Consider the following 19,227-nt stretch of genomic DNA (forward strand, 5'->3'; position numbering starts at 1 on the left):
AGGGAGCAGGCTGTGCAGGAATTGGCACTGCAGCCGCGCTGGGCCTTTTGGGATTTGAGCCAATGTCAACTGTTGATTGGCAGTTTTTAGGGGCTTAATTTGTAGAGTCCTGCAGGATAAAAACAACAGGAGAAAATCTCTTTCTTGAATGCAGCAGCCTCCCTCTTTCCCCTCCCAGGCTGACAGATGGCTCCCAGCCCAGAGGCTGCAGCAGTCCCCTCCCTCCCCCCCTCTCTCCCCTCTCTCCCCTCCCTCCCCTCCCCCTCTCTCTCCTCTCCAGTCCAGTGGCACTGTCCAGCCTGTCAGCAGGCAGGACACCAGCCAGAGCTTCCCTGATTTTGGATCTGCTAGATGGTTAGCCTTTCTTTAGCTGCACATTGTTCATTACCTGTTTATGTACAAAAAGCACAGAGGCTGTAGCTCCTCTGCTGCTGTGTGCCTGCCTCACCAGTAGTGCTAAAATTTCGAGCTCTCTTGGCTTCCCTCTCCTGTGCCTTTTCTCCTGACTGGCTTGTCCAGCTGGCAGTAAGCATTTCACACTTGCCTTCAGTCCCTAGGACAGCTCCGTGGTGGTGTAATTGGGTAATTCCTTTACCCTGGTCACAACTGTGTCCTCCCTGAGGCTGACTGTAAGCGACGGATGTGTTCCTGATGGCTGTTTACCCTGATGCGGTTACGTCTCGGGCTGCTGAAGATGAAGGCAGTAATGTAATGCACACTCATCCGATAACTTCTTTCACCACCCTTTCCTTGGCTTGCACAGTAATATTTCTTGGTTGTGGACAGGAGTATTCATTGTCATGTAATCATTTTAAAAGCTGAGGGCACTGATGAAGGAGAAAGCTCCTTTTAAAGGATCTGGAGCTTCAATATATATATATTGCAGCAACAAGATGATAAGTCTTTGTTCCCTTTGCACACCATGTGATCTCACTGAAAGCATATCTCAACTTTGTCATTACTACTTTTAACCCTCAATGCCCAATTTACACTCTTGTTCTATGCTCTTGTTGGGAGCTGCCAGCCATAATTTCTTCCTTTGTAAGAGACATCTGAGAAGATCCTGTTTGTAGCTGTAGCTTCTCCCGCTTCTGTTGCTTATGATGCTTTCTGCCAGAGGTGAAGGTGTGGGGCAGGCAGGAGTTTGGGCTTGTGCCCCCAGTCCCAAGCTGTAGTGACCCAGGCTCACTCACCAATGCTTCATTTCTTGTGCCCCAGGACTTGGGCCCCCCTGTAGACACAGGACTTTTAACTTCACCGGTACCTCTCTCATCTTGGCCTGAATAGGCACTTCTTTCCTTGGTGAGCACGTTTTTGGCTCCAGATTTCAGGTGGGCATTTGCCTCTCTAAATCACTTCTAAACATTGTAGAAAAGCAAATAAATCAGGCATCAAGAGATGTGTTAGATGTACGTGATTCTGAGAGCAGTCTGAGAGCCTCTCTGTTAATCAACATGCAGAGCCGTGCAGAGCAGGCAGACAAAAGGGGAGGGCTGGCAGACCCTGCAATCCTCCCCCTCGCACTGCGCTGGGTTTCAGAGCAGCTCTCGGGGCACCCAGTGCGTTTTGCATGACGTGCTGTGTGCACATCTGTTCCACACCGGCGCCTAACGTGGGTGGAAATGGTGGCTGCTTCCAGTGCCACCTGCCTTGTGGTGCTCATCGTGGTGGTGCTGCCTCAGCTCCCATTCTGGGGAGCGGGGGTCTCATCTGCTTTCTGGCATCCCAGGAGAGGGACTAGGCAGATGCCACAGGAGGACAAAAGAAGGGAATTATCACTAGCTTTTTCTTTCAGACTTAGAGGAGGAATTCAGGGATTTAGGGCTATTTTCTTTCAATGCCCTTGAAATCCCCTATGGGGAAGACAAGCTCATGGCCTCAGTAGATGCTGCTCCTGGAATAAATCCCTACCTCAGGGCCAGTTCTGTAAGATGAGCAGTAGGACAGAGGGGGCGGTGTTTACAGAGTGGAAGTCGTGTCTCTTTTCACTCCCATAAACCAAAATGTACTGAATATGTATCAGCTCCGTTTATTACCAGATTCAGAAATGGACTGCCAGATATACCAAGGATTTCACTTAGCTATGGTCTCTGCGCTGACCCAGATAACCAGCGGGTCTGTCCGACATCCAAGACCTGTGCCTCTGAGAGCAGGGTAACTCCAAGCAGTAAGGGCGTACAGAGTAATCTGCTTCCTAAGGCAAGCATTTTACAGGCCTGGAATAGTTAGAGATGTGTTTCAGCCCTGACAGAGTTTGAATGTGCTCTCCAAAGTTTAGGTCACTATGAGGTATATTAAATTTGAGCGCTTTCCTTTTCATGTACATGTTCAGTCTTTTTATACCTCTCACAAACTTCTTGGCCTCCACAGCACTGACTGGCATAAATTCAGTACTTTGAATGAGGATGAAATTTCTTCTGAACAATTTGAGTTTCCTATCTTGTAATTTCATTGAATGTGCCTGTGCTGGTAGCCATGGTTGCATAGTTTGCTGGCATACAGTTAGGCACAACAGTTTGAAAAATATTTGTAATACATGGTTATGCTGCTAAAATACAAACTACATTGTGCTTTTTCGATTAATTTGTTTTTCAATTTAGCTTCACCATTTGAAAGAAGCAAAACAACTTCACGAAGAATTCAAGTCTGTTTCATACACTAACACAGAAAATGTGCACATCTACTCAGGCTATCTGACATATGTAATCTTAGAGTTTTTTTAAATCAAATTAATTTACTTAACCAGAAGTAGGTGAGTCTGGTTTAGTAATCCCGTTCTGATCCAATATTTGTAGCTTTAATTTTAGTTGCTATGAATACTGGATAAGAAGGATTTATCTGTGTATACAAAATCAAACTGTATTTCATGTTCCTGTTTTTATAAAATAAATAACATTCAGAATGAAATGTATATTTTTATTTATGAAATTAGCCAGTAACTAATGTATAATAACCTGCATTTGTTTACATTTCTTCTTAGGCATTTTTCAGCTTTGCCTACAGGACTGTGGATTATGAAACCTTTAAGGCAATTAATGATGCTTGCCTTGTTTTTGATGGAAGACTTGTGATTGATACCGAATTCCATACTAATGATGTCAGTATCAGGGCTGCAGGTTCTTTAACAAAGTACTCCAGGAAATATTATGCAGATGAATGGACACACAGCAACTTCAATTCAAAAGAGATTGGCTTTGAACTTGCTACATCTATGCTGAATCTCTTTGATCCAACCCTTAAGCCCTTTTCTAAGCCACCAGAAGGCATGGATAGCCTCATCCCCGTGTACAAGGGGTGTAAAATTAAAGGTATGTGAAAATAGAGTTCTGCCATCCTTTCATACCCTCTTTGTTATTTTTGCTGCTATATAGTCAGTGTAGGTCCATTTCACTTCAGTAGCCATCTAATGGCAGTAAAGTCATCAAAACTCCCTGTACAGTCAGTGGAGAGAGGTGATGGCCTCTAGGTGATACCAGGGAGTGATTCTGCTTGCATTCACGCAAGGATTCATTTCTTCTTGTCACCACCTAGCTCAAGATATTTAAAAGCTTTGTCTAACCTATGCTAGATTCCCTCTATTTTCAAGTGAGAGAAACAGGAGCATCCAGAACATGACTGATGCAGTCTACTGGGAGGTATCTCAGATGGGATGCATTATTTACAAGAATTACATGTGAAATATACCATGTAACCTAACATTTGCCATTCCTCATTTGTCTTTAGCTCTGTAGACTTGTCTAGGAATTGGGAGGAAGGGGAAAACAAACAAACAAACAAACAAACAAAAACAAACAAGCTTACACTGAAGATTTTTGCTAATAATGGACCAAGTTGTGCTTTTATTTATATTGCAGTCATGATCAGAACTTTTCAAGATGTGGCTGCTGCACCAATACGTATAACAGTACCAAAGCACATGAAGCCACAACAACAAAATAAATTTTCCTCTTTAGACACGGTTAAAAAAATAGTAATCATTCTGGGAAAAGGAGGATAAAGAGACACTTTATTTTCTTTTCTGTGCATGAGTGAATAAATCTCATCTTTTCATTTATGGCAGGAGGTGTTCTTCCCAGAGGTTGTAATTACTTGCATATTTCCAAACCAGAAATCCCCATCCAGTTGGACATAGAGCTTGCACTGTCTGACCATGTAAGTTATGTTATTTAACTTTTCCTTGTTTTTTTCCTCTGTTGGGAAGATATCATGTTTGCTTTTCCTCAGTCCTCTCTTTTTCAGGATGGCCTTCTTTTTGCTTGTTTCTCTAGAGAGACACAAGTCATTTTCTCAGTCACATGGAACACGTTGCTTTTGAAGTTCCTACCAAATAGGTAATACACAGAACATCATGGTAGTGGTGGTATTTGCCATCAGATTTGTGTAGTAAATCCAGAGTCTGATAAGCCAGCGTGCATCATATAAATCAGGTGCAGCTGGTGAATTATAACAGTATGAATTAAAACGAACTGAACCTCTTAGATATTCATTACCATACTTTCTGATATTTGGCTTTCTCCAAAAATGTACTTTTGTTATAAAGAAGAGATAGGATAGCATTAGCTGGATTTCACTGAAATATGCTTTCAGCCTTAGCTCTTACCTTCTTTCCTCTGTAATAAGGTGCCATAAATGCATACAGATGATAAAATGTCACAGTCTTATCAGTGAAAATCAGTTGATTTCTAGACTAGAAGGAAAAGAATGTATCCTGGAAGGGATGGTGTGTACTTTGCTGCTAGAAAACAGCCAGTCCTAGAACCGTGAGAGACTTCTTTCTCTGAGTGGGAAAGAGGGAAGCACTTCGTGCAGTTAGGCTATGTGGAAGATTCTCCCATGACACTAACGTGAAGCCACTTCTCTTACTGCAGAACCTCACTTGTGAAACGTGAAGACTAGATTCATGTATTTTAAAGCCAGAAAGGACCATGCACCTATTCAAGCTTTGTACCTTTGTACATTGTATCTTTTTCCTTAGGGATTTCTACATCAAGCCCATTCTTGTAGATGAGGTAGAGTGTTTTCTCAAAGACTACTTCAGTGTTCATTTTAAAACTCAGGTAGCAATGGTCCATAGAAAGAAATGATGTTTTAAAAAGGGAATCCATGCTTTAGAGAGGGAAGGAAATCAAAGCATGGCTCACCTTGTTTTCCAGCTTTTCAGATCCAGGATGAGCTGTCCGAAGCTGCACATACTGGGAAGCAAAAAGGACTATCAGAGAGAGAAAAATAGATTTTGTCAGTCCAAATTGCTAGAACATGATAAGAATTCTTTTGCTGCAACTTTGACTCTCCATTGTCTGAAAATATAACATCTTTAAAGCTGCTCCACAAAATTCATGTAAATCCTAAAAGAATTTCCCAGGAAAATAGTAAAAGAAGCTAGTGAAATGTATTAACTGAGAGATGTGGAAGTTACAAAGGCGACTGTAGCCTAGCAACAGGTTTTAAAGATATATAAATTGGAACATGAATACAGCTTTAAAAAATAGCTTCAAGCTATTTGATCATCCCACTGTGAGGTCTAAAACACATTTTTACATTTTTGTCTTGTATTAAGTAATTGGTTTAACTAGCTGAAACTAAATGCTAGAGTTTGAGCATCAACATCGAACACTATTATTTTTTTATTGATAGTGATAATGTAAGCAATAGTCGGCAGCTGTGTTTGTATTAGCAAGAGGGTGTCACTGAGAACAATTCTAAATGATGTGTGTATATTTGCATGTGTGTGTGCGTGTGCGTGTATATATATGCATATATATATATTTTTATGTCATGTATGTATATGCATATATTTTAAAGTAATTGTAATTCCAGGTAACATCCAAAGAGATCAAGCCCAGCCTCCTGCAGCTGCAGACAACCATCTAGTTCATAGTCATTTATAAAATTTAAAGACAGGGTCCTTCTTGCTGGTAATTTTATTGTTGGAAGGCTGCTCCTACACATCATACCTTGGACTACTACAGAATTATTGACATGTGATAAAGCTGTGGGTTGTAACATTGAAGCCTGCTTGTAACTGATTAATGTGGTAATATCAACTCTCTGTCTGTTGTCATATAGCTTCTACAATGCACCATAAATTTGGACTCTGCACATATACTGCTTGTATATCCATATAAATATATATGTATATACACTTATAAATCTGTAGGGAGAGTGTAGGTATACTAGTGTGTTCTTTGTTCATCAAGATGCTATCTTATAGTAAGTTATGATATGCCATGTGTATGCAATAGTATGGACACTGTATAGAATACAAGGACAAACAGGTTTCAATTTTCCATAAACAGAGTGTTCTTGTGTTTGAGATGCCCCAGGTCATCCCTTCTGACCTCCAGCTCACAGGTCACAGGTCTCCCATGGTTCCTTTGTCATAACTGCCAGCCCAGTTCGGATGTCCCAGATACCCTTAGGTGTCTCACATGGCACTCGGTCATGGGCAGCTGAAGCTTATGCTGTGCTCGTGGTCATATGCTTCACAGTTCCTGTGCAGTTAACCGAGGTCTAAATCACAGAGCAAATCTTTGTGCCCAAATGATGGTATCTTGTATAAACTGTGGTACCAGGAGTGGATATTCTTGGTTAAAAATGTTTGTGGATTTTAAGAAATGGTAAATATCAAATATCAAACCCTAGCAGATCCTGTATGTATGCCAGGTCAGGTGTTCTTTCCATTTGCATAGTTTGCCTTTTATTTTGTGTTCCAGGGTATGGAAATTATAACTGGAAAGGCAAGACATGGGAATTATTTTAGAATGCATATCAACAAATATAGTATGGTAGATAGCATCACCTGCTTTTCAAAGACACCCTTTCCTGTGTCCAACTATATTTGCTTGTATGGACAGCATGAATGTCTTCTTAATGATCTTCATTATCGCTGGAATGAAGGGCAGATTACAGACCTTTACAGGTAAGATTAATTCAACATTGTGCGTAAAATTTATGTTCTGGATGAATTGTAGTTTTGTTTTCTTATGATTTATCTTCTAGCTGTTTTCCCTTAGAGCTCAAGATAGATTTAAAAAAATATATTTTCAACTACTTGGCAAAATTATCAGTGGCAATGCAAGCCCTAAAGAGATTCCTGGAAAGAACTGTCTTTCTCAGATTTATTTAGAGAAGGAGCAGTGGTTTACTTGAACAGCTTTCATCTGAAAGAGCATTTCAGAATCATTATAACATTTGCTTAGAACAGTCAGTAGGCTTAACTCATTAAGCTGAGTCTGAAGAATCCTTTTTTATTTTTTAACTCAAGATCAATATTCAGAAGTCAAAATTAAAAATCAGTGCTTTAATCACTTCAAATCAAATTTTTATCCAAAGTTTTCTAGGGAGGTTTTAAATCACACATAATGTTAGTCACACTGCTTAGCTTGCCTGTCAGCTGATGATAAAACAAATCCTAGAATTTATCCTGTAGACTGTTGTCTGTCTAAATGAGCATAGGGAGTTACTTTTACTTAATTTTATAGCCGAAAGCTGTGGCAGGAGTCTGCATGCTTAGTGGACGTTCCCCATCCAGCTTGCAGGCCTCTAAAGCAGTTTGCAGCAGTGAAACAGGTCTTGAAGATTTTCTGACGTGCTCCCCTCCACCTGAGCAAGCGCAGGGCAGTTTTGGGGACTAGGCATTTTGGGGCAAGGACTGAGACTCAACTGGAGAGACTGAAAAGCCTGGCTATTTCTATCTAAGATCTATGTCCTGTCTCTTCTGAGAGACATTCTCATTGCTTTTGAAAGCGCGAACTTTAATTAAATAAGTTGTTTTGGAAAAAGGGGGGTGTTTGAAAAATGAGATCTACCGTATCTTTAATCTTCTGCTACTACTGCAGAACTTGATATTTCAAAAAGTTACATGGACTAAAAACTCAGACTTGGTTTATTCCTTATGCCTCAGCTAAAATAAGTGCTTTTGAGTTCAGGCATGGCAAAAAAATCCTGAGTTTCATTCATGTGATAGAATTCTTTGAGCATGTAATTAAAACTTGTCAATACATCTTATTTGGATTTTTTTTTTTTTAAATCCCTCGCAAGTGATGGCTTGGGACAAAGAATTGTCACAGGTACAGTGTAAGTGAAGTACTTCCTTACACAAACTGGTTTGGAGACAGACAGCCAAGCACAGGAACAACTGGTAAATTTTCATCATGATACAAAGCTGATAGTGGTGCCTTAAAAGTCTTTAGGCATGATTTGGTTATATTTTTAACTGATTTGAAGAAAGACATAAATGACAGTAAAGCTTTCAGATTAAACAATATTATTTAGATAACATTTAGTAAAAGTTTGATGTAAAGGATGCACTGTGGTCCAAGAGAAGTTTTGTGTGATGACAGAAGTCTGCTAGTCCAAAACAAGCTAGAAATATGTAGTTTTAATGGCACAGTCCTCCATGCCTACATTGCATTGACTGTGCTGGTAGTTGCAATCCTCTGTAGGAATGAAGCACCTGGTATCTTGAGACAGGGACTTATGAGTCTCTGAATTCCTGTACCTCTTTCTCTAGCTTTTGCACTTCTGCTGGTTCAGTGTCAAAAAGCTTCACTGGAATATGGATAAGGCATTGTACATGGCTGAGGACAGAGAAATGAGAATGTCTGCTGAAATGGGGGAGGGAGGGAATCCAATCAAGCCTTTCATTTAATGACAAAAGATTGGTTTGTATGCCATGTCTTGAGAATAGTGGTATCAGCTGTCGTCTCAAAGGGTGAGCTCCCCTGAAAAGGACTCGGTGCGTCACTGCAGCTGGATGTGCGTCTCTCTTATTTCTTCAGATGCTTTGCACTCCTCTTTCTGCAGTCTGTCCTCATTCTAAATATGTCAGAGACTGACTCCTCATTCTTTGTTATTCCCCATCTTTTACAGGAAGATGGGATGAACTCAAATGTTAACTGTGGGTTTTAGAAGTTTCTTGTAGAAAAATGCTTCTTTACAGATTTCACTTCAGGAGATCCAATATGCCTCTGCTGGGAGGCATATTGATTTATAGAAAAGGTTGGGTTTGTTTTCCAAGAGAGCAATGGCACCCAGCAAATGTAAAGTTCACATAAACAGTATTCTGTCAGCAGGTGTTAAGTAGAAACTGAAGGTGGATGACACAATTGTATGAGATAAAGGCCAAGACTGCAGAAAATTTTCTTCTCACAGCTGATCAGCTAATACATTTTGAGCACTGGAAGAAGCTCAGTATTCAGGTTGTGGCAAGGTATCATCAGCCTTGTTCATGGTGCTACAATATGCAAACACAGCTGTGAACTAATCTTTTCTGTGAACCACAAACATTGTCAGACACACTTGTGCTGTTTGCCCAGATGTGGTTAGTGTCAGTAGTTACATGCACTAGCAAGTTTCACACCAACATCAACATCTGGAAGAATACGTCATTTTGCTTTGGGATTTCTGTCTGCAACACAGGTAGCGGTATTTTCCTGACATTGACAAAACCAGCATTTTTTCCCTTTCACTGTGTTACTCTGCACTGGGCGTGTAGCCCAGCCCAAGGACCTCAGTGCAGCTGCACATGTCTGCACTCCTGATAGCCACACACAGATTTTAAAGAGATGAGACGTTATCTTTACAAATGGACAGCTTATTTCTTCATGAAAGCAATTAAGTGTGTATTAGCCTCCATTGCTGTCATGATGGTGACAGGATCCCTACACACTGTGCAAGCTCATCAGGGGTTACAAGCAAGATCAAGTTCTAAACATACATGGAGATTTAAAAAAATCTCAGGAGAGATGGAGATCCCAGTGACAATCTGTTAATAGAATAAGATAGGCCAGTCAACATAAGAAAAATAAGAGGGGCAGCTTTATCTGATGCCAGCACTGACACTCAATGGAGGAGTCATCAGCTCTTGCAGAAGACTGGTTGCATCTTAGCTGGTCTTTGTCAAGGCTGTTTATTGGCCGAAACTGCTGGCAGCCTAGCAGGCTCTGAAGCCATGCAAGGTCAGGGTCCTCTTGTACCCACATACTCACAGGCACCTCCACAGCCTGCGTGTCCAGGAGGTCTGGCCAGGATCACAGGTGTGCCACACAGGGGCACACTGCTCATCAGTCCTCATAGCATCTCTTCAGCTCTTCTTAAGTAGTGATGCTGAACAAAGGTTGCCAAGGCAGAGTGAAAGGGCTAGTGAGAAAAGGAGGAGACGGTAAGAAGATGAAGCAAACTGCCTGTAAGCTCCATGTAGCAGTCCTAGTGCAAAGCACATCAGCACAGGAAATTGCTTCCTTCAGGAAGAGGTACAGCAATGGAAGAAGGCTGGGAATACAATGTAGTCTTAGAGTGTGCTTATCACAGAACCACAGAATCACAGAATCCTCTAGGTTGGAAGAGACCTCTAAGATCACCCAGTCCAACCTCTGACCTAACACTAACAAGTCCTCCACTAAACCATATCCCTAAGCTCTACATCTAAACGTCTTTTAAAGACCTCCGGGGATGGGGACTCCACCACTTCCCTGGGCAGCCCATTCCCATGCCTAACAACCCTTTCGGTAAAGAAGTTTTTCCTAATATCCAACCTAAAACTCCCCTGGCACAACTTTACCCCATTCCCCCTCATCCTGTCACCAGGCACGTGAGAGAACAGACCAACCCCCACCTCGCTACAGCCTCCTTTAAGGTACCTGTAGAGAGCAATAACGTCTCCCCTGAGCCTCCTTTTCTCCAGGCTGAACAAGCCCAGCTCCCTCAGCTGCTTCTCGTAGGACTTGTTCTCGAGGCCCCTCACCAGCTTTGTTGCCCTTCTCTGGACTCTCTCGAGCACCTCCATGTCCTTCTTGTAGAGAGGGGCACAAAGCTGAACACAGTACTCGAGGTGCGGTCTCACCAGAGCTGAGTACAGGGGGACGATCACCTCCCTAGCCCTGCTGGCCACACTGCTTCTTATGCAAGCCAGGATGCTGTTGGCCTTCTTGGCCACCTGAGCACACTGCTGGTTCATATTCAGCCGACTATCAACCAATACTCCCAGGTCCTTCTCTGCCAGGCAGCTTTCCAACCACTCCTCTCCCAGCCTGTAGCTCTGCTTGGGGTTATTGCGCCCCAGGTGCAGGACCCGGCACTTGGCCTTGTTGAACTTCATGCAGTTGGCCTCAGCCCATTGGTCCAGCCTATTCAGATCCTCCTGCAGAGCCCTCCTACCCTCAAGCAGATCGATACATGCACCTAACTTGGTGTCATCTGCGAACTTACTGAGGGTGCACTCGATCCCCTCATCCAGATTATCAATAAAGATATTGAAGAGGACTGGCCCCAGTGCTGAGCGCTGGGGGACTCCACTAATGACCAGCCTCCAGCTGGATTTGACTGCATTCACCACAACTCTTTGGGCCCAGCTACCCAGCCAGTTTTTAACCCAATGATGCATACGCCAGTCCAAGCCATGAGCAGACAGTTTCTTCAGGAGAATTCTGTGGGAAACGGTGTCAAAAGCCTTACTGAAGTCAAGGTAGACCACATCCACAGTTTACGTGTTTGTGTACAATATGCAACAATATACAATGTTAAACCTAGCCATTAGAAGACTATCCATTAGAAAACCATGAAATTGAAAAATGTTTTGGCATCTCTTGTGGAATTAAGATTGTCTTGAGGCTTATATGCAGGTGAAAAGTGGCCTTTGGCAAGGAATATGAAAATGTGATCAGTGATTTCTCTGTGTGGGATAGAAAGAAGAACTGGTTTGGGTGATGTTCACATGGTCTGTAATGATCTCACAGCACTGGGTGAGTGCAAACCTGATGTTAAGGCTGAATTTCTCTTGCTGGGAAAAAAAAATTCCTTTTAAACTACTACACGTTACACCTATATCCACTTGCAGCATTTTCTAGCAAGTTGTGAAGTGCCATTAGTGGAAAAAAAAAATAGACTGAAAATGTTGCAGTTTGTTAGTTAAGCTTACAAACTTGCTGGTTTGCAACATTCATTCCCTTCATCCTTTCTTTATGCCTTATTTTGGGAAGGGCCTTCTTATAAGCCAAGAAAATACATCGCTTTAATCTTTTGCTCTGCATTTAGATTTCACGGCATGGCATCTAGTTCCAGGAACGGACACAGTAGAACAGCTGTCACCTGGGAGCCAATTTATTTCTGTGTAGCAAATTGTCTTTTAAATAATTAGAGACTGCACCTAGCAATGAATTTCCTTGATGATTTGCATTTGGTATGAAGGCTGAAGGTTAACCCCATGATACCGGATTTCCTGGCCATAATGGGCCAGTGCCATTTTCAAATTAGCATTAGTGACAGGCCCTCAAGATTCAGCTAACTTGAAGAAGTAACCCCTTCCGGTTGCACGCATGAAACTGCTACTAAAGGAGATAAATAATGTTTCCTTGTATGAAGGGAAAAGTTCCATTGATTTCAGTATGAGTTCAGCATGATTAAAAGCTGCCTCTAAAAGAAGCCTCTAGGACTTCAAGTTGGCAGATTTACAAACCTGGTGAGCAATAACTGAAAAACAAAACAAAACAAACAAACAAAAACAGCACATAGTTGTGAAACTATATTTCCTTGGTCCCATGACTAAGAAATGCACTAGGGCACTTGAGAGTCTGTTATCGTTTAGTGAGCTGAATACTCCTCCTCTGTCTGACAGTACTTTGACAGCTCACTGAAAGTCTCAAATGCTTTTGAATTATTATCATGTTTAAGGGAAACAATGCTTTTAGCTTTGTGTTGGCTGTTCTAACTGAATCTGATGGAACTAATGATTTTCCAAGTTTCCTTTCTCCTACTTTAGCGGACAGATACTATGGACATTCTTAAAGGAGGTCTCAGTGCAACTCTACAATTGCAGAGTTAAACTGAATGCTCCTCAGAATGCCCAGCTGCCTTAGCTGTGATCCCAGTGACATAGATATTAATGTGATAACAACAGATACTAGATTTTTCAAAAACAATTGCCTACAGTTAAGCCTGATCCTACCATGTGTTAGGTACTCCAGCTTAATTTAGAGTAGCATCTGAGTGGCCCAGTCCATTACTTAGCTAAACATGAAATTAAGAGCCAATGTTTTTGTTTCTACCTATGCAAACAACATCTGAGGAAACAGGCTGTTAAGCCAAAAGATGGTCACAACCAGTCAGACAGCTGTCTCTTCTGGCTGCTCATCCCTCTGGCTGTTTTACAGGATGCCATGGTCTGCCGGGCAAGTTGTCAGGGTCGTAGACAGGCAACAGTCCCTGACCATGCAAAGTCTCATTCTCACTTGTCATTGTGCTCCAAGAAGCCAGCACAGCATCAGCAATGGTCAGTCTTCCATCTGCCTGGTGCCGCCATGGCTGGTGCACTCACTCCGTCTGGGCCTTCGGCCACTGTGTTCCTGAGCAGAGAGGTCTTCAGATGTTGCTGTCAGACATCAGGCAGACACAACCTTAGGAACCACAGACAGTATCCTGAAGCTGAGGATTTTGTGTACATTCTTTTCATGTCACTTGGATGTTTCACAGTATTACTACCTAGATTTGGAATCCACTTCAGGAAGGAATTTCTGCAGGTTTTATTGATTTTCTGTAAGGTTGCATCTTGAAAAGGCTCAGATGGAATTTAAGCACCTAAGAGTGAGGCTCTTCCCGACAGGGAAGATTTTTCTTGAAGGGAAAAGAAAGCAAATCCCAGCAGGTGTAACATGAAGCACTCCCTACACCACACTCCTTCCTTTCCCTCGGAGGTCTCTGGTGCTCACTGAAACCCTTCAAATCCTTCCCATTCCCATAGCAGCAGATAAAAGAGGCAGGTGTGGGAAGAGGCCTGAAATACTTTTTCTTTTAAGCTTGTGCATTTGGTTTTGGTTGTCAGTGCTCCACACTGCTTCACAAAGGAGGAATGTAACTGGCCAGTTGTACCCTTTTGTATGCTTCTGAGGTGAAGGCAACTGTAAGGCAGTTGCCAAGTTATGGAATGTGTTTACAGAGCAGTGGAATCTCCCTTTGCTGCATCTTGAGTACAGAACATATAATTACAGGGGTCTCCTGGTACTTGGCAACCAAATGGATGCTCACTGGCATCATGCCTTTAATATGAGAGAGAAGTGCTTCATATAGGCTTCATTTGGCATTAATGAAAACCAAATTTACTAACACAATGCATAAAAATCTGGCCCACTAGTTTCTAAAATACTTAACTAGCTTATTTATCAAATTAGGTGTGAGTGCTTTTCTTACTTGGGATGTTGTAGGGGATTTTCTTACTTGGGATATTGCAATAATGAACTTGTTTTCAGACATGACCTGCAGAAGATGCTGGTTGCATCCCATTAATGAAGCAGTAATGCTGATGACAAGACAAAGGAGCACCACTATCGCATGACAGCGAGAGAAGCAAAGGCAGCAGTGCTGGGACAAACAGCACGGATTTGGGCTGGCAGTGATGAGGAATCCTGTCATAGGCACACCGTTATGCCGACCAGTTTCTAAAAGGCACCCTCTGAAATGTTGTGTTGATCAGCCATCCCCTTCTACAGTTTCTTCTTGGGCTCATTCAGAGTTTACTCTTAGTGTAACGCTGAAGTTAGGAAGATGCTGTATGAGAAGCGCTTCTGGTACTTACCAGTTTGTAAAGCATGGTGATAGACTAATGCATGATGTGGCAAAGTGCTTGAATCACACGTAACACAGAGTACTAAGTGCTCTATTTATACTGCATTTATATTTAGCTCTTACCAGAAATGTGTTTTAGCCATCTGTACTCACTAGGCTTCGGTTTGCATCCTGGAGCCATCTCGGTGCACACAGGCTGCATGCCTGGTGGAAGAAACGAACTAGCACGATGAGTTGCATGCTGGTGTCCTGCCCATGAGACCACATGGCAGTCGGCCCAAGAGAGCAATCAGAATAAAACCCTGAAACACGTCCAGTGGGGGTGTCACATCCACTCCACTGTCTGAACTGTTTGCTGATATAGACAACGCCTTTGAGATTCATACAGATAAGTGCTGAAATTTTGCATTAGTTGATTTAAAATAAGGACTGCCCTTCTTCAAAAAATGAGAAGAAAACAACGTGAAGGATTCTCAGAAGTATTTTTTCTTGTTGTTTTGATTAGGGGAGGAACAAAAAGGCACCGAGTAATTTCTGAGTGTGCGAAGTAGTAAGTTAATTCCTACTTCCTATTTTGAGGGGAACACCTGAAGATTCAGACGTTGCTCTATTATATATGTCAACTTTCCAGCTATAACTGGGAAGTGCATATGTAAGATAAGACTTTGCTGCTCAGTCACGGTTAGAGAGATGTACTTCTGGGCATCTCCACAACCAGATGTTTAGGAGAAAAGCCTTGCAAGGTTACCCAGTAACCATGTAGAAGTTTTTGAGGTACCCCTGTTGGCATAAGTACGTAAATCTTGTGTAACGCTCTGTGCCTAAGTCTATTTTTTTATTTTTTTTTACCAAAGAAATCCCTGATGCAAGAACCTAAGTCTTACTGATACGCAGTCAGACAGAAGGCTCCCAAACACACAACAGCAAGGAGTGAAGGGGGTCAAGCTGCCATTCAGTAAGGAGCCTTGGAAAATTCCACCCACAAACTATAAAAGCAGATAATACCACTGGATGTTTCCGTAGCTGTTCTCTTCAAACACACTCATTTATGCTCACGTTAATTTTTTGTACTAGCTGTTCAAGCTAAACGCTTAAATATTTTGAGCAGTATAAACAACATTTGCTTCTTTCAAAGTAACTGTTGGGCCTTTTCTGCTTAAATTCAATTCACACATCATAATACTATGTACTTTAGGCTAAAAGTGATGTATTAATCAGTGTCATTTAATGAGAGTTTAAGCAGAAATGCCACAGTGGATTGTTTAATGGCACAGCTCTAATAAATCTCACAGCATAATAGAAAAATTAGGAAAAAGAACATTTGATGTTTCCAATATTATTTTTTAAAGGACTAGTTACTGATATACATTTATTACATATAGCCTGGATAATAATTGATTAAACAAGAAATACATTTTACATACAAAATCTGGTTTCAAAACAGACTTTCCAAAATGGAGCATGATTGTTCATTAAGAGAAAAACTAGACTGCAGTGCTGTCCGAGATGTGCTGGGTCCCATACATTAGCACACTGCAGTTACATTTAAGGGATTCCACCTGAGGCTTTTGTTCATCATGCGGACAGTGAGACTTATTTTCTGCAGGCTTGAAAAAAACCAGAAAGGAAATGTGGCAGGTAGTGAGCATGGCTGAAAGGGACTAATGCTACTCAGTACACTTTGCAGCCTAATTAGAGGACAAATTGTGTGCTTTTTATGAAGAGAGAGCAAAGGAAAAATGAACGCATGAAGGGATATCAAAGCACTAACATCTATTTTCCTTACTAGAATTAAATGCTAACCCCAAGGTACCCTGGTAAAGCTGTACTTTCACAGCAAATCAATACCAATGGTAGACCCCTTTAGGTGACTTTCAGTTTTTATATATTAATGTAGTTTTAAGAAGCAGCTAACTTGCTAATGAAGAGCTACGTTACTAAGAAACCCCACGTCCAAATTAGTAAGTAAAGGCCAGTCAGCTGAGTCTTACCACACTAATTTGCAGTCAAACATTGCTGATTCATATTAATAATTATGCAAACCATTATGAATGATTGAACTCTGAATTCATAAGCAAGTAATTACAGAAAAGCAATCATACCACTCCACACAGCATATTTGTTGATTTTGTGAGTCAGATTTAATTTCCTTTTAATTGTTTTTCATAATACATTACATGTGAAATAGTCTTATGTGAAAAAATGCAATAAACCTTACATGAGGGTCAGCTATAATTTTTCTGTAGAAAGAACAGACAGCAATGTTTTTATATCAGATCTAAAAGGCACAAAGTTTAGAAAGTTTAAAGAGTAGCATTTAGTGACAATGAGATACACAATAACTACTACTATCTAGTAAAATAAGCACTGGACACAAATTCCCAGTGCTGAAATAATGGAGAATGTCTCTATGTGGTTACTGAGAATAGGAAAGGACTGCAGCATTTCAACAGGAAGCAAATGCTGCTAAGATTTGTTTTTTAACGGTGCCTCCAGGTAATGGCACTTTATTGTAACATTTCCTGGATATTAAAAATGCAGAAAACAGAAGTGATTTATCAGTCATGATGGATAACTGGCCTTTGCAAAGTGAAGGTGCTGGCAAGCAGTAAACACTGTAAACCATGACCTACCATTCCTACTGAAGTCACCATGTCTCTGCAGTAGCCCCAGTGTGATGCTTGTGTGTGTGTTGTTTGTTTTTGTTGTTGTCTTGTTTTGTTTTGATTTTCTCTTTGTTTTGATTGGGGGCTGAGCCTTGCCCGCTACAAAGGCTTGAGTCAGTGGCCATTTGTCTTGAGCAACAACTGAGAGATTTGTTACACTGCACTGTTTTTTGCTCTTTCAGCTGCAAACAAAAGGGTTCGATAAACCAGAGGTTTTAAACCAGTTGTCTTCCAAGTGGAAGGCTTTACTGCTTCTGTTAAAAGTAGAAAAAAACCCACAGGCTTTCTGTCTATGATTTACTTACCAAAAAGGACAAATGAATCATCAGCCTATAAGTTAATGAACTGCATCACTATTTTGTAAATATCCCTAACACAATAAATCATAGATCCAGACTCATTATCCATAAAAGTACTGATTTCACTAATTACTGGGTCAGAGCAGTAATAGTCCCAGATTAATGAATTCAACAGGAGTAACTCAAATGCTTGGGCAAATGGGTGTTCAGTGAGTGGAACTATAGAGCAAGGAGTTAAATAGCATTCTTGCTATTAGCATGCAATTGTTCCAACTTGTGCTTGATTGTTCAGCAATTTTAAGTGAGTTTTAAGAAACTGCAAACCAGAGAACATTTTATATTCTTTGTGATTAAGAACAATGTTTTCAAGTGCTTCATTATGGGAGTTAGCACAAGTTGGTGTTGATTTTTACTTACATATACAAGCTGTTTTTCCAAATTATTGGTCAGTTGATATATAGTAGGAAATGCTCAGTGTTTATGGTATTTGTATTGTCAGCAACTGAATTTCTACTCTCTGATTTCTGGTCCACTTATACAAGGTATAGCTACAAATATTCTATATCTTCCACTAGAATCACAGTATTTTTGTAATTGATTCTTAAAAATATCAATTATTTTCCCCAAAACAATGAATCTTCTCTTTTCATGGCAAGATGGAACATTTCTTCTTATACATATTTCTGTCCATCCCAACAACAGTTTCCTCTCCCCGCTCCTTGGAGTGGAATTCCCTGCTCTTCATAGGTACTCGTGGTGTAACTGTAGTATACTCAAGCCCAGGTCAGCTGAGCAACTGTTTAGTTTTGTCTGTGTTTGTCGTTGTGGATAAGTTTGTGTCTATAATTGCAGCACCTTTCCCTTACTGTGGCAAAATTTATCAGAAGGAATGAAGTATGCTGAAGCAAAGGCACACCACCAGTAGGGTAACTTTTTCCATCACATGCTAAAAGCACCAATGAGAAAGTCAGCTTTCTTAAATGGCCAAAATCATTTCAAGTCTGAAGAATCTAAATGTGTTAAAAAATTATTTTGAATAGTTTGAAGGCTTAATATTTGACAACTGATCAAATTGGAGCTGGCAGGGCTCATTGAGAGGACTTTAAACTAGGTAAGAAGGGGGATGTGGAGGCTCATTAGAAATGAGCCAGAGGGAACAATGTCAGGGCTGGGGGAGAGAGCAATGGCTCAACTGAAGTGCATCTACACTAATGCACGCAGCATGGGTAACAAACAGGAGGAGCTGGAAGCCATCGTGCAGCAGGCAGGCTATGACTTGGTTGCCATCATGGAAGCGTGGTGGGACCACTCCCATGACTGGAGTGCTGCAATGTCTGGCTATAGGCTCTTCAGAAGGGACAGATAGCATAGAAAGGGTGGTGGTGTGGCTCTCTATATTAGAGAGTGTTCTGATGTTGTGGAACTCAAGGCTGGGAATGCTAAGGTTGAGTCCCTATGGGTTAGGATCAGTGGGAAGGCCAACAAGGCAAGCATCCTGGTGGGGGTCTGCTACAGACTGCTGAACCAGGATGAGGAGACAGAAGAAGCATTTTATAAGCAGCTGGCAGAATTCGCGCAATCGCCATCTCGTGGGGGACTTCAACTTCCCAGACATATCCTGGAAATACAACAGAGCTTAGAGAAAGCAGTCTAGAAGGTTCCTGGAGAGCATGGAAGATGCTTCCTGATGCAGCTGGTTAGTAAGT

The 19,227-nt window shown here is 41.4% G+C and overlaps 1 protein-coding gene across 8 annotated transcripts in view; it reads left to right on the top strand.

Moving 5' to 3' along the window:
* Window positions 1-19,227, top strand: part of CFAP61 (cilia and flagella associated protein 61) — a 110,401-nt gene that overhangs the window by 82,539 nt on the left and 8,635 nt on the right. For 7 of the 8 annotated variants that reach the window (XM_084516026.1, XM_084516027.1, XM_084516028.1 and 4 more), the window contains 3 exons: window positions 2,981-3,308; window positions 4,061-4,152; window positions 6,714-6,919. In XM_084516026.1, coding sequence (XP_084372152.1) covers window positions 2,981-3,308; window positions 4,061-4,152; window positions 6,714-6,919 — 626 coding nt within the window. Of the gene's footprint in view, window positions 1-2,980; window positions 3,309-4,060; window positions 4,153-6,713; window positions 6,920-14,240; window positions 14,956-19,227 lie in introns of those variants that run through there. The other variant, XM_084516029.1, reaches the window with a different exon arrangement.

Source organism: Aythya ferina, assembly GCF_964211825.1.
Source record: "Aythya ferina genome assembly, chromosome: 3".
NCBI lineage: Eukaryota > Metazoa > Chordata > Aves > Anseriformes > Anatidae > Aythya > Aythya ferina.